The sequence below is a fragment of the Camarhynchus parvulus genome, chromosome 21 (genome assembly GCF_901933205.1).
Source record: "Camarhynchus parvulus chromosome 21, STF_HiC, whole genome shotgun sequence".
In the NCBI taxonomy this organism is placed as follows: Eukaryota; Metazoa; Chordata; class Aves; order Passeriformes; family Thraupidae; genus Camarhynchus; species Camarhynchus parvulus.
The window spans coordinates 1,301,600-1,315,138 of NC_044591.1; the positions used below are offsets into that span (position 1 = coordinate 1,301,600).

At 57.5% G+C, this 13,539-nt stretch overlaps 1 protein-coding gene across 4 annotated transcripts in view; it reads left to right on the top strand.

Moving 5' to 3' along the window:
• Positions 1–8,152, top strand: part of PAX7 (paired box 7) — a 145,360-nt gene extending 137,208 nt beyond the window's left edge. For all 4 annotated transcript variants that reach the window (XM_030963870.1, XM_030963872.1, XM_030963871.1 and 1 more), the window contains exons 9-10: positions 1,558–1,804; positions 6,761–8,152. In XM_030963870.1, coding sequence (XP_030819730.1) covers positions 1,558–1,804; positions 6,761–6,876 — 363 coding nt within the window. In that variant the 3' untranslated portion in view covers positions 6,877–8,152. The remainder of the gene's footprint in view (positions 1–1,557; positions 1,805–6,760) is intronic.
• Positions 8,153–13,539: the final 5,387 nt, after the last annotated feature.

A 13,539-nucleotide genomic window follows, 5' to 3' on the forward strand; every position in this document is an offset into this window, starting at 1 on the left:
CTTTAGAAAGCAGAGGCCAGCTCGTGGCTGGGCATTCACCCCGGAGCCCGCTGGGGCGCGGAGGAGGGGCCGGGAAGGTGTCGGGGTGAGCAGGAAGGGGAACCTCGGCCCCATAAACCCCCCCAAGTGTCCTCGGCGAGAATGCAGCGCAGGCACAAAAGCTCACCAGGCCGCTGCTGGCGGATAAAGGGCTCATTTTACCACTTGCCAGGCTCCAAATATTTCCAATTTGCCACTTTAATTGATGTCAATAAGGTTATGCTAAATTCGGAGATTTGGAGCCGCTCGGCATCTGAGCGCCGGCCGGGCCCCCCGAGGTGACCGTCCCCTGTCCCCGCTCCCCCCGCCCCAGCCCCGACACGACCGAGAGGATTCAGGAACCCCCGGCCCTTCCCCTGCCAACCCTTTCCACCCTTAGCTCGGAATCACCCCGGGGAAATTGTGCTGATCCCTGGCGGGAGCGGGTCCCCGTGTGAAGGGCAGAGCCTCACCCCCAGCTCAGCCCCGGGAACAAATCTGGCATTTCTGCTAAAAAAAAAAAAATGGAGGAAAAAAAAAAAAAAAAACACCAACAAAAACCCAATTAGTTCATCTGGTTCAGGTCTCAAAGCAGGAAGATTTTTTGTGTGCAAATTCAATTAGATTTTCCACCGGAGCACTGAAAGGAGCCGGACCAGGACCCGTTACCCTTTAACTTTTGGGGCCAAAGAGACCTCGGACGTTTCAGCCCCTGAAGCTGCATCAAAAGCAGAGAGGGTTTGACCTGCTTTGCTCGAGGACCTTTGCAAACCTGACTTCCCAAGAACGGGAAGATTTTTTTCCCTCACTGTCCCTTTGAGAAAATCGGGATTTTTCTCCTGGTTTTCCGTGACCCCTCTGCTCATCCCTGGCAGGGCAGCAAAATATCCCCAAAAACCCGAGTGGGCTCAGGGGAATTGTTGCATTTTCCCTGTTCAGGGCTCCGAGGGGAGTTCTGAGGAATGAGTCTGGGATGGGGGGAAAAGCCAGGGATGGGGGGAATGAGGCAGGAATGGGGGCAACGAGACTGGGATGCGGGGAAGTAGTGGGTTTGGGTTTGGGGGAGCAGAGCTCGGCTCTCCCGTGTGGGCGCTGTCCATCCCAAAGCGTTATTTTCGGGGCCGTTTTAGGTGTCGTTTTCGGGGCCGTTTTTGGGGCCGTTTTGGGGACCGTTTTGGGGCTGTTTTGGGAGCTGCTTTTGGGGCCGCTTTTGGGGCTGTTATTGGGGCCGTTTTTCGGGGCCGTTTCTGGGGCCGTTTTCGGGGCCGTTTTGGGGGCGCTTTTGGGGCCGTTTTCAAGGGCCGTTTTTGGGGCCGTTTTGGGAGCCGCTTTCGGGGACGCTTTCGGGGCCGTTATTGGGGCCGTTTTCGGGGCCGTTTTGGGGGCTGTTTTGGGAGCTGCTTTTGGGGCTGTTTTCGGGGGCCGTTTTGGGGCCGTTTTGGGGCTGTTTTGGGAGCCGCTTTTGGGGCTGATTTTGGGCCGTTTTCGGGGCCGTTTCCCTCCCGGCCGGCCCCTGACCGTGCCTCGGTGTCTCTGCAGGTGATGAGCATCCTGAGCAACCCCAGCGGGGTCCCGCCTCAGCCCCAGGCCGATTTCTCCATCTCTCCCCTCCACGGCGGCCTGGACAGCACCAACTCCATCTCGGCCAGCTGCAGCCAGCGCAGCGACTCCATCAAGTCCGTGGAGAGCCTGCCGACCTCGCAGTCCTACTGTCCCCCCACCTACAGCACCACCAGCTACAGCGTGGATCCCGTGGCCGGCTACCAGTACGGCCAGTACGGCCAGAGTAAGTGCTGGGAGCGATTCCCCCTTCCCGGCAAGGGCAGGAGCTGGGCAGGGAGCGGGGGTTGGATTTATGCACCCAAATTGTGCCTTTTTTGGGTGGGAGACCCCTGGAGGTTTGTCCTGCTGGAAGTGAAGTCCGCTCGTGGGTTGCGAATCAAAAGCCCCCAGGGAAATGTTTCGGGTGAAGTTTTCTGCCAGCAAAGGGCAGCTCCCAGCGCCTTCTCCTTCCCCAAAACCAGCGGGGCTGGCGGGGGAAAGCTGGGCTTTGTAAAGCCGAGCTGAGCTGAGCCTGCCCTGCCCTCCCCAGGCTGAGAGCTCTTCCTGCAGAACGCGTTTGTCACCAGGGTGTGGGAGAGCTGGGCTTGGAAACCTGAGCTGCCCTTGGACAGGGACAGCCTGGCCCGGGTGTTGTCCCTGCTGGGTGACAGCAACAGCCTGGCTGGAAGTGACAGGGACACCCCGGGTATGGGGTGCTGTTCTGGCCGGGTGACGGGAACAACCTGGTTGTCCCTTGTGGGTGACAGGGACAGCCTGGTCAGGGGGTGCTGTCCTGGCCAGGGGTGACAGGGACAGCCCGGCAGGGTGACAGGGACACCCTAGCCAGGTAACAAGCACACCCCAGCCGGGTGACCGGCACACCCCGGCAGGGTGGCAAGGACACTCCAGCAGGGTGACAAGGACACCCCAGCAGGGTGACAGGCACACCCCAGCAGGGTGACAAGGACACTCCAGCAGGGTGACAAGGACACCCCAGCAGGGTGACAGGCACAGCCCCCTCGGCCGGGCCGTTGTCACCTGCCGCGTTGCCGCGGCCGCGGGGCGCTCGCAGCGCCGCTGACCCGCGAGGGTTAAAGGTGCATCCTCTTCCTGCGGGCTGCCCGCAGCGTGTCCTCGGTGACCTCTCCTCCCTCGGCCGCGGCTCCGGCCCCGCTCTGTCACAGCCCTTTAATGTCCTTAACGCGCGGCCTCAATGAGAACCGGCTGTGGCGGCAGACGGGATCAATAGCGGCCCCCCCGCCCCGCCCCTTTTTGTTTGTCGGGAGTTTGATCTGTGACCCCCCGACCTTCCCCTCGCTTCTGGATGCGGGGCTGGACACACGTGCTATTGATAAAAATCTTAAACAAATTCCGATACCATGTATTTCCAATAAAGATTCCCTTGGGCGAGGCGTTAGTCACACCCATGTGTGTAAAAAATAAAATAAGGGGGCGAGCAGCGCTCGGCGGAGAGGGGGAAGGAGAAAGGAGCGTTTGTCTGGCTTTGCTGCAGGGATCTGTGCTCGCACGGTTTGTGTCGTTCCCCGGGCCCCCCGCGCCCGTTTCTGTCACCCCGGTGGTGACGAGCTCTCGGTAATTAGCGCTGCCCCGAGCAGCCCCTCACGTGCAGTTGACCTTGGAATAAGGACATGTTTTCCTGCCTTTCCCGGTGCCTGCTGTGCTTCGCAGATAATTCCAGTTCCTCCTCCTTTTTTTTGGGTTCTTCACTTCCCTTCAAATTCAGTTTTAACGCCCGTCGGCGTGAGGTGACCCCGCGGGGTCATTTATTCAGATCAGGTGCTCCTTCCCTCTCTGATGCGGCACAAGAGCATCAAAAACTATTTTTAGGTGATGAAATACATTAATTGCATAACACAAAGTATCATTTGGATTATTTATAATGTCATGGTGTATTTAATATCATGTAATTAGTGGTATATCATTAATATAAATTATATAATATCATGGTATATATACAATGTTATATATATCTATAATATAATATATATTATATTAAAAATTAATGTTATATATAATATACAATATATATTATATAATATACCATATAATATATAATATATAATATTTAATATATAATATATAACATATTATATATTATATATTATATATTATATATTATATATTATATATTATAGTATATACTATATTATATATTACATATTATATATTACACATTCTATATTATATATACTGTATTATATCATATAGTATATTAAATTATTATAGTATCTATATTATATTATATAAATTATATAAATTTTATAATTTCATTATACAAATTATATTATGGGAATGGCGGTTATGGGGTTGGAACAGGCTCTGTGTAACGGGACAACCCCAGGATTTGGGAATCAGAGAATCCCTCTCCTCTCACTTCTCCTTTTTCCCAGTTTTACACAAACAAACCCAGCCTCACTTTCCCTCTCACTTAAACAAAACAAACAGACAAACACCTTCTGTAAATTTCTGGGTTTATTTTGGCTTCTGTCCCGTTAAACCAACAAACCCCATCCCTGATTTCTGACCTGGCATCCCCTGGTGCCTCTGGGTTCCTCCCACGGGCACAGCAGGGAATGTTTGGGGTTTTTTGGGAGGATGGAATTGCCACCGAGCTCCCAGCCTGGCCGGGGGTTGGAGCTGGGGGAGGTCGGGCTCTGCTCGCAGGGAACGGGACTGGACAAAAGCCTCAAACAGCACCGAGGGAGGCTCAGGTTGGATTTGGGGGGAAATTCCTGCATGGAAAGGGGCTCAGGGCTTCCAGGGGAGATGCCAGCCCTGGGGTTGTCCCCAGAAATGGATCCAGTGCTCGGAGGCAGCGTTTGGGACGGGCAGTGCTGGGCTAAGGTCTGGGCTCGATGATCTCATGGGGCTTTTCCAGCCTTCCTGACCATTCCAGGGTTTTGTGGGCTCCACCTGCTCCCCCCGCTCCTTCCCCCAGGGCCACCCAGCGCGGGTGACACCGGGGACAGGGCCACACCGCACAGCGGAGCGGTGAAACCCCCGGAACATCCGGGAAAGTTCTGCATGAGAGCTGGGGGAGGGACCCCGTGCAAGGCGGAGGGAGCACACCCCCGCGCTCCCGGGCGTGCTGCTGCTCCCGCTGGGTTATCCCGGGTCTCTCCCGTTCCCGCTGGGTTATCCGGGTCTCTCCTGCTCCCCGTGGGTTATCCCGGGTCTCTCCCGCTGGGTTATCCCGGGTCTCTCCCGCTGGGTTATCCGGGATCTCTCCCGCTCCCCGTGGGTTATCCCGGGTCTCTCCCGCTGGGTTATCCCGGGTCTCTCCTGCTCCCGGTGGGTTATCCCGGGTCTCTCCCGTTCCCGGTGGGTTATCCCGGGTTCGCTCCCGGTGAGTTATCCCGGGATCGCTCCCAGTGGACTATCCTGGGATTCCTCCTAATCTCGGTGGGTTATCCGGGATCCCTCCCGCTGGGTTATCCCGGGTTCGCTCCCGGTGGGTTTTCCTGCGATCCCTCCCCGTGGGTTATCCCGGGTCTCTCCCGATCCCGGTGGCTTATCCCGGGTTCGTTCCCTGTGAGTTATCCCGGGATCTCTCCCAGTGGGTTATCCCGGGATCTCTCCCGCTCCCCGTGGGTTATCCCGGGTCTCTCCCGCTGGGTTATCCCGAGATCGCTCCCGGTGGGTTATCCCGGGTCTCTCCCGATCCCGGTGGCTTATCCCGGGTTCGCTCCCTGTGAGTTATCCCGGGATTCCTCCCACTCCCGGTGAGTTATCCCGGGATCTCTCCCAGTGGGTTATCCCGGGATTCCTCCCGCTCCCGCTGGGTTATCCCGGGTCTCTCCCGCTCCAGACCCGCTGCATCCCGCCCGGCGGGGAGCGGGGCCGGCGGATCCGCCGCTCCCAGAGGCCAGGGCCGCGTTAATGATGCCGGTGATGGAACGCGGGAGCGTGAAGGGAATTCTAATGGATCTGCCAAGTCTAATCAGGATTGGTGCGCGGAAGGGGCTCCTCTGGGGCCCGCCGCTGACAGGACGTTGATGGCTGAGATTTGTTTACTCATTGGCAGCGATCGGGCAGCTCCTGCCAGCTCCTGATTAATCTAATTGGGGCCATTAGAGGCGCGGAGGGGGACTTTGACTGAAGCCCGGCTAATGAGCAGTGTCACCGTCCTGTGCCAGCCCTGTCCCCTCACCCCGGGCCAGCCGGGACCTGTCATCCCCTCGGGGCCGGGGCTGCGCTCCCTTCCCGGATGGAAGCGAGGGAAGAGGTTTCTGTGGGATGGAGGAGGCAGGCAGGGCTCGCAGCAGCGGGCGAGGCAGGTGCGAGCCCAGAGCTGGGCAGCCTCCAGCGAAACCTCTGGAATCACATCCAGCAGCATCGCCCGGAGTGGCAGCCTGGAGGGTTTATCCCAAACCCCCAGGCAGCTCCCTCAGAACGCCCCTTTTCCATGCGGAGTTTCAGCTCCTTTCGGGTGTTCATAGAGAGAGTTGTGGGCTTCCCCTCCCCTTGGCTGTGCTGAGCCCCACAGCAGCTCCCGGCAGTCCCAGCCCAGTTCTGAGCCCTTCCTGGGAGAGCAGGAGGTCCCTGGTGTGTGTGACAGCCTCAGACCAGCTCGGAGACCCTTCCCAAGGAGAGCAGGAGGTCCCTGGTGTGTGTGACAGCCTCAGACCAGCTCGGAGACCCTTCCCAAGGAGAGCAGGAGGTCCCTGGTGTGTGTGAGAGCTCTGGGCTGTCCCTGCTGCCCTACAGGACCTGTCCTGCTCCTGACAGCCCCAGCCCAGCTCTGAATCACTGCCCAGGAGGTCCCTGCTGTGTGTGACAGTCCCATCCTCACTCTGAACCCTTCCCAGAAGATCAGGAGGTCCTTGGTGTGTGTGACAGCCCCATCCCAGCTCTGAATCCCCTCCCAAGGAGAGCAGGACGTCCCTGGTGTGTGTGACAGCTCTGGGCTGTCCTTGCTGCCCTGCAGGACCTGTCCTGCTCCTGACAGCCCCATCCCAGCTCTGAGCCCTTCCCAGAAGATCAGGAGGTCCTTGGTATGTGTGAATGCCCCATCCCGGCTCTGAATCCCCTCCCAAGGAGAGCAGGAGGTCCCTGGTGTGTGTGAATGCCCCAGCCCAGCCCTGAATCCTTACTCAAGGAGAGCAGGATGTCCCTGGTGCTGCCCTGCAGGGCTGAAGGCCTGCTCACCGAGTGTCCTCACTGTCCCTTTCCCCCGCAGCCGCCGTGGATTACCTGGCCAAGAACGTCAGCCTGTCCACGCAGCGCCGCATGAAGCTGGGCGAGCACTCGGCCGTGCTGGGGCTGCTGCCAGTGGAGACGGGCCAGGCCTACTGAGAGCCCCACACCAGGGAGCCCTGGAGACCCCCAGGCCAGGCACCTCTGGAGACCCCGGCTGCCCCAGAGCTCCTCCCTGCCCCGTTCCACCCCGGCTGCCGAGGAGATGGGAAACGGGGGAGCTCTCCCAGGATCCAGCTCCTCCAGAACATTCCAGGGGCAGGTCCAGCCTCTAGGCCTGACTCCTCCTGTGGCCAGACACCACGGGCTGGGTGCATTTATCAACCCTGGTCCAGCCCTCCCTCCAAAGCCCCTGGTCACAACATTCCCCACACTCCAGGACTTTCCATTCCCTAGGTAGCTGGCATAGTCAAAGCCAAATTGAGCGCTTTGGGGTTTTTTTTCTTTGTAAAGGAAAAAGAAAAAGTTTCATTTTGTTCCCTTTTCTTTCCGTTGCTGTAAATTTGGTGAATGTTGTATAGGAAGGAATAACCCAGCTGAGCGTTAAGGGTGATGTAAATCGGGACCACGGAAGACCTATGGACCAAAAAAATAAGGACTTGTTTAAAAAACAAACAAACAAACAAACAAACTGCAAAGACGAATGAAAGCAGAAAAACATTTATTCAAGGGACAGCAAATTTCCCCAGCCCAGCCTACCCTCCCTTCTCACCGGTGGCTCCCCAGATCACGGCTAAGCCGGGCTGGGGTGGAATTCCAGCCAGCCTGGGACCTTTGGAAAACGTGAACGGCTGCAGGAGGAGCGGAGAGGAAGGGCACGAGTGACACTCACTGCTCCTCTGAGGGACAATCCAGAGCCGAGTGTCACCGCCAGGACACGGCAGCAGAGCAGCAGCAGCGGGGACAGCGCTGGCCTGGCACGAACGAGGGGCGGCCAACACACCCCGGGCACACGGGGGCTCCTGGTGGCCCTGCTGGCCCTGAGCTGGCCACGGGAGCAAAGACAAGAGGGCAGGGCCAGGAACGCACTGAACAGAGCCGGGTTCTGCCACAGGAGTGGCCTGGAAGGGAACGGAGCTGGGCCTGGGGGTGCTGCCCTGCCCAGGACGGGGAGCCAGGACAGAGGAGCTGAGGGGTTTCTGCAGCAGCCAGGATGGGAAGGGGCTCCCAGCTGCCCCTCTCCACACTGCAGGGATGAGATTCACCTTCCTGGGGTGTTCCTTGTTCTCACTGATGGGAGAAAGCTTTGGTCCATCCATCCATCCATCCATCCATCCATCCATCCATCCATCCATCCATCCATCCATCCATCCATCCATCCATCCATCCATCCATCCATCCATCCATCCATCCATCCATCCATCCATCCATCCATCCATCCATCCATCCATCCATCCATCCATCCATCCATCCATCCATCCATCCATCCCCAGCCCAGTCCCACGGTCCCTTCCTCTGCTGCTGGACCCTCTCTTTCTCTCTCTCCCCACTCTAAGCCAGATCCTCTTCCTTGCATTTCTCCCCCCACTTTTCTCCTCTCCTGCCTTTGTGTCCCCTCCTGTCCCCGCTCGGACAAGCCCAGCCAGCACCCCCAGGTCACCGCTGAGGCGCTGCCCTCCCAGGGGTGACACGTTTCCCTTTTGGCTGGGGTGATGCCCCTTGGGGATCCCTGAGCATTCCCAGTGGGGCTGAGGTCACCCCTCCCCTCCCCGTGCGGGCTCAGGAGGTTTGGCCTGGAGTTACTGATTGCAGGAGGGGGCACACCCAGCGCTCCCGAGCTGCTGCTCCCGGTGGGTTATCCCAGGAAAGCTGGCCTGGGAGGCAGGAGCGGAGGTGTGAGAGGCGTGGTGGCCACGAGCAGGTTTGGTGTCCCCTATGGGCAGAGTTCAGTGTCCCTCCCAGGCAGAGTTCCCACACAGGCAGAGTTTGGTGTCCTCTATGGGCAGGGTTCAGTGTCCCCCATGAGCAGAGTTGTGTCCCCATGGGCAGAATTGTGTCCCCATGGGCAGAGTTTTGTCCCTAATGGGCAGGGTTCAGTGTCCTCCATGGGCATAGTTCGGTGTCTCCACGGGCAGAGTTTGGTGTCCCCCACAGACAGGTTGTGTCCCCTGAGTTGTGTCCCCAACAGGCAGAGTCTTTGTCCCCATGCATTCCCCCCACATGGGCCCCAGAGCATTGTGTCCCCACAAGCAGAGTTGTGTCCCCTGTGGGCAGAGTTTGGTGTCCCCCACAGGCAGAGTTGTGTCCCCCACGATCAGAGTTTGGTGTCCCTCATGAGCAGAGTTGTGTCCCCCATGGGCAGGGTTTGGTGTCCCCCACAAGCAAAGTTTGGTGTCCCCCATGAGCAGAGTTGTGTCCCCTGTGGTGAGAGTTGGTGTCCCCTGCAGGCAGAGTTTTGTCCCCCACAGGCAGAGTTGTGCCCCCACAGACAGAGTTTGGTGTCCCCCGTGGGCTGCCGGTGTTTGTGGTGCCCTGAACCCCTCAGATCTCTGCTTTCACACAATTTTCTGCCTCTGTGTACTGAGGGACCCCGTGGCCGCTCCAGGCTCCTGAAGGAGGCTTCCCTGATTCTCCCCTCTCCCACCCTTCCCGAAGCAGCTGGAATGTTCTGGCAGCTGGAACATCTCCCTGGGCTCTTCCCCAGCCTGGCCCCCTCCCCATTCACCAGGAGCCACCAGGCCACTGTCTCTCAGCCATCTGGACCAGCTCACCTGTCCTGGATTCCAGCGTCCCGGCAGAGCCACACGTGGCTCCCACCAGCTTTGCCTCCTGCCTCCAGCAGAGCTGGCTCCACATTCCCGGAGGGATTTTCCTGCACCTATCCCATTCAGGAGCTGCACCCGGGTGACTCCTGAACCCAGAGGCTCAGTGCTCCAGAAATCCTCGTGTCACACACGGAGCCCAAACTTTCCCTGGATCGCAGAGTTTGGGAGCAATTCCATTCCCACCTCCTCTCCCGGGGCAGCCAGCAAGGCCGAAGGGACACGGAGGGGACACAATTCCTGGAGGGGACACAATTCTCGGAGGGGACAGAGGAGCCCCCAGCCCTGGACTGCTCAGGTGACCCCGAGGCCTCTCCCTGCTCTGCTCCGGAGATCTCGGGGAGCAGCGGAGCTTCTGCTGCTCGTGGTGTCTGCACTTCAGAGCTCTGGAGGAAGCGAAAGCCCTGCAGAATTCCAGGCCTGGCTGAAATGTCATTCCCAGCAGGAGCCCCGAAGGGACTGGGGCGTCTCCAGGCAGCGATGGAAGCACCTGCTGGAATTTCTCTCGGCACCGCTCACAGCAAGTGCTAAAACAGGAGATTTCCTGGTATTTAACAACATTTCTGACCATCCCCAGCTGGGAGCACCTTCCCACCTATGCCCTCCTCTGTGCCACTGGAATTCCATGCTGTGTTGATCCCTCCTCTTTGCCAGTGGAATTCCACCCTGTGCCAATCCCAGTTCTATCCTGTGCCAATCCCTCCTTCTTGCTGCTGGAATTCCATCCCGTGCCAATCCCTCCTCCTCTGTGCTGTTGGAATTCCACCCCGTGCCGATCCCAATTCCATCCTGTGCCGATCCCAATTCTATCCTGTGCCAATCCCTCCTCCTCCTCACTGCTGGAATTCCATCCCGTGCCAATCCCTCCTCCTCTGTGCCGCTGGAATTCCACCCTGTGCTGATCCCAATTCCATCCATGCCAATCCCAATTCCATCCCTTACCAGTCCCAATTCCATCCCGTGCCAATCCCTCCTCTTTGCCGCTGGAATTCCATCCCTTGCCGATCCCTCCTCCTCACTGCTGGGAATTCCATCCCACGTCCATCTCTCCTCTTTGCCACTGGAATTCCACCCCATGCCAATCCCAGTTCCATCCCATGCCAATCCCAATTCCATCCCATGTCCATCTCTCCTCTTTGCCACTGGAATTCCACCCCATGCCAATCCCAGTTCCATCCCATGCCAATCCAAATTCCATCCCAGGCCCACATCTTGTGCCAATCCCTCCTCTGTGCTACTGGAATTCCACCCTTTGCCAATCCCAATTCCACCCTTTGCCAATCCCAGTTCCATCCCATGCCAATCCCAATTCCATCCTGTGCCCACCCAAGTTCCATCCCATGCCAATCCCAATTCCACCCTTTGCCAATCCCAGTTCCATCCCGTGCCCATCCCAATTCCACCCCTTTGCCAATCCCAGTTCCATCCTGTGCCCATCCCAATTCCACCCTTTGCCCATCCCAGTTCCATCCCGTGCCCATCCCAATTCCATCCTGTGCCCATCCCTCCTCCACTGTGCCGCTGGAATTCCCGGCCCAGCGCCCTCCTCGCTGCCTGCCCAGCCGCAAGGAAAGGCTCCATCATTCCAGGGAATCCCTTGGCCGCTCCTGCTCCTCCTCCCTCCTCTGTCACCTCCCCCATGGACAGCCGGGCCTGGCCGCCTCACCCAAGGGCAGGACCCCAAAAAACCCCAAAATTCAAAGGAGGGAGCACTGCAGAAACCTCCCTGCCAATCCCCTTCCCCAGAATGTCCGCGGGCAGCTGGGCACTGCTGTAAATAGAATTCCTAGAGGAACAAAATAGCTCTTCTCTGACCTTCCCCTCGTGGTCGCACTTTGTACATTTAGTTGGGAAATTTGGTCATGTGCTGTATGTTTATAGGAAGTTGACTTTTTTTTTTATATACTAAGGAAAAAAAAACCCACAGTGAGTGCCGTGCTAGTTAAAAAAAAAAAAAGAAAAAAAAAGAAAAATGTAAAAAACCCTTAAAAATAAGGAAAAAAGGGGATGGGGGGATGAACTGTAGAAATTTGCCTATTGTGTGTTTTCAAAAGACATTCCAGAATCTTCGGGGTGGGATGGGGTTGATTTCGGGCTTGGGGTTTTTTTTTTTTTTTCTTTTTGTTTTGTTTCGTTTCTTCCTTTTGTTCATGTATGAAAGTCAAAAGTAACTTTTGGTTTTGTTCTGTTGGTTCAGTTTTGTTTCATGGATTGCCAACCTCAGCTCTGCTGATGAGAGACAAACTCGGGGTGGTGGGTGGGACGGGGAGGGGACGCGGCAGGGGAGGGCCTGGAGCTGGGACAGGACAGAGCATGGGACAGCGGGAACCTGGCTGGGGCCACCTGCGGCCACCTGGGGCCACCAACGGGGACTGAGACTGGAGAGCTGGACAGCAGGAACCTGGCTGGGGCCACCAACGGGGACTGAGACTGGAGAGCTGGACAGCAGGAACCTGGCTGGGGCCACCAACGGGGACCAAACCTGGAGAGCTGGACAGCAGGAACCTGGCTGGGGCCACCAACGGGGACTGAGACTGGAGAGATGGACAGCAGGAACCTGGCTGGGGCCACCAACGGGGACCAAACCTGGAGAGCTGGACAGCAGGAACCTGGCTGGGGCCACCAACGGGGACCAAACCTGGAGAGCTGGACAGCAGGAACCTGGCTGGGGCCACCAACGGGGACTGAGACTGGAGAGCTGGACAGCAGGAACTTGGCTGTGGCCACCTGCGGCCACCTGTGGCCACCAACAGGGACCAAACCTGGAGAACTGGACAGAGGGAACCTGGCTGGGGCCACCTGCGGCCACCTGAGGCCACCAACAGACATTGAGACTGGAGAGCTGGACAGAGGGAACCTGACTGTAGTTACCTGGGGCCACCAATAGGGACCAAACCTGGAGAGCTGGACAGAGATGGACAGCAGAAACCTGACTGCGGCCACCTGGGGCCACCAATGGGGACCAAACCTGGAGAAGTGGGAAGCAGGAACCTGGCTGTGGCCACCTGCAGCCAACAGGGACCAAACCTGGAGAGCTGGACAGAGCTGGACAGCAGGAACCTGACTGGGGCCACCTGCAGCCACCTGCGGCCACCAACGGGGACCAAGCTCAGAGAGCTGGACAGCAAGAACCTGGCTGTGGCCACCTGCAATGACCTGGGGCCACCAATGGGGACCAAACCTGGAGAACTGGACAGCAGGAACCTGTGGCCACCTGGGGCCACCCAGCAGTGACCAAGCGGATCCTCAGCTGCTGCTGACTCTGGGGGACCAAAAATCACCCAAGAACCAGAGCAACAGTGACCAAGGGACATGGCCAGAGATGGACACGTCAGAAATGGACATGGCCAGAGATTGACACATTCCAGAGATGGACACAGCAGAGATGGACATGGCCAGAGATTGACAAACTCCAGAGATAGGCACACAGCAGAGATGGACACATTCCAGAGATGGACACAGCAGAGATGGACACAGCCAGAGATTGACACATTCCAGAGATGGACACAGCAGAGATGGACATGGCTAGAGATTGACACATTCCAGAGATGGACACAGCAGAGATGGACACAGCCAGAGTTGGACACATCAAGGATGGACACAGCTGAGATGGACATGTCAGAGATGGCTACAGCAGAGACGGACATACTCCAGAGATGGACACATCAGAGATGGACACATTGCAGAGATGGCCACAGCCAGAGCTGGACATATCAAGGATGGACACAGCAGAGATGGACATACTCCAGAGATGGACATATCAGAGATGGACATATCAGAGATGGACATACTCCAGAGATGGATATATCAGAGATGGACGTATCAGAGATGGACATACTCCGGAGATGGACGTATCAGAGATGGACACAGCCAGACTTGGCCACACCCAGGATGCTCTCCCAGCTCCACCGCTCTCCCAGGCCTGCCAGTGACCCCTGCCCGCCCTGGGGCACAGCAGTGACCCCGAGGGGCTCCTTTGGCCCCACCAGCCCCGTCCCAC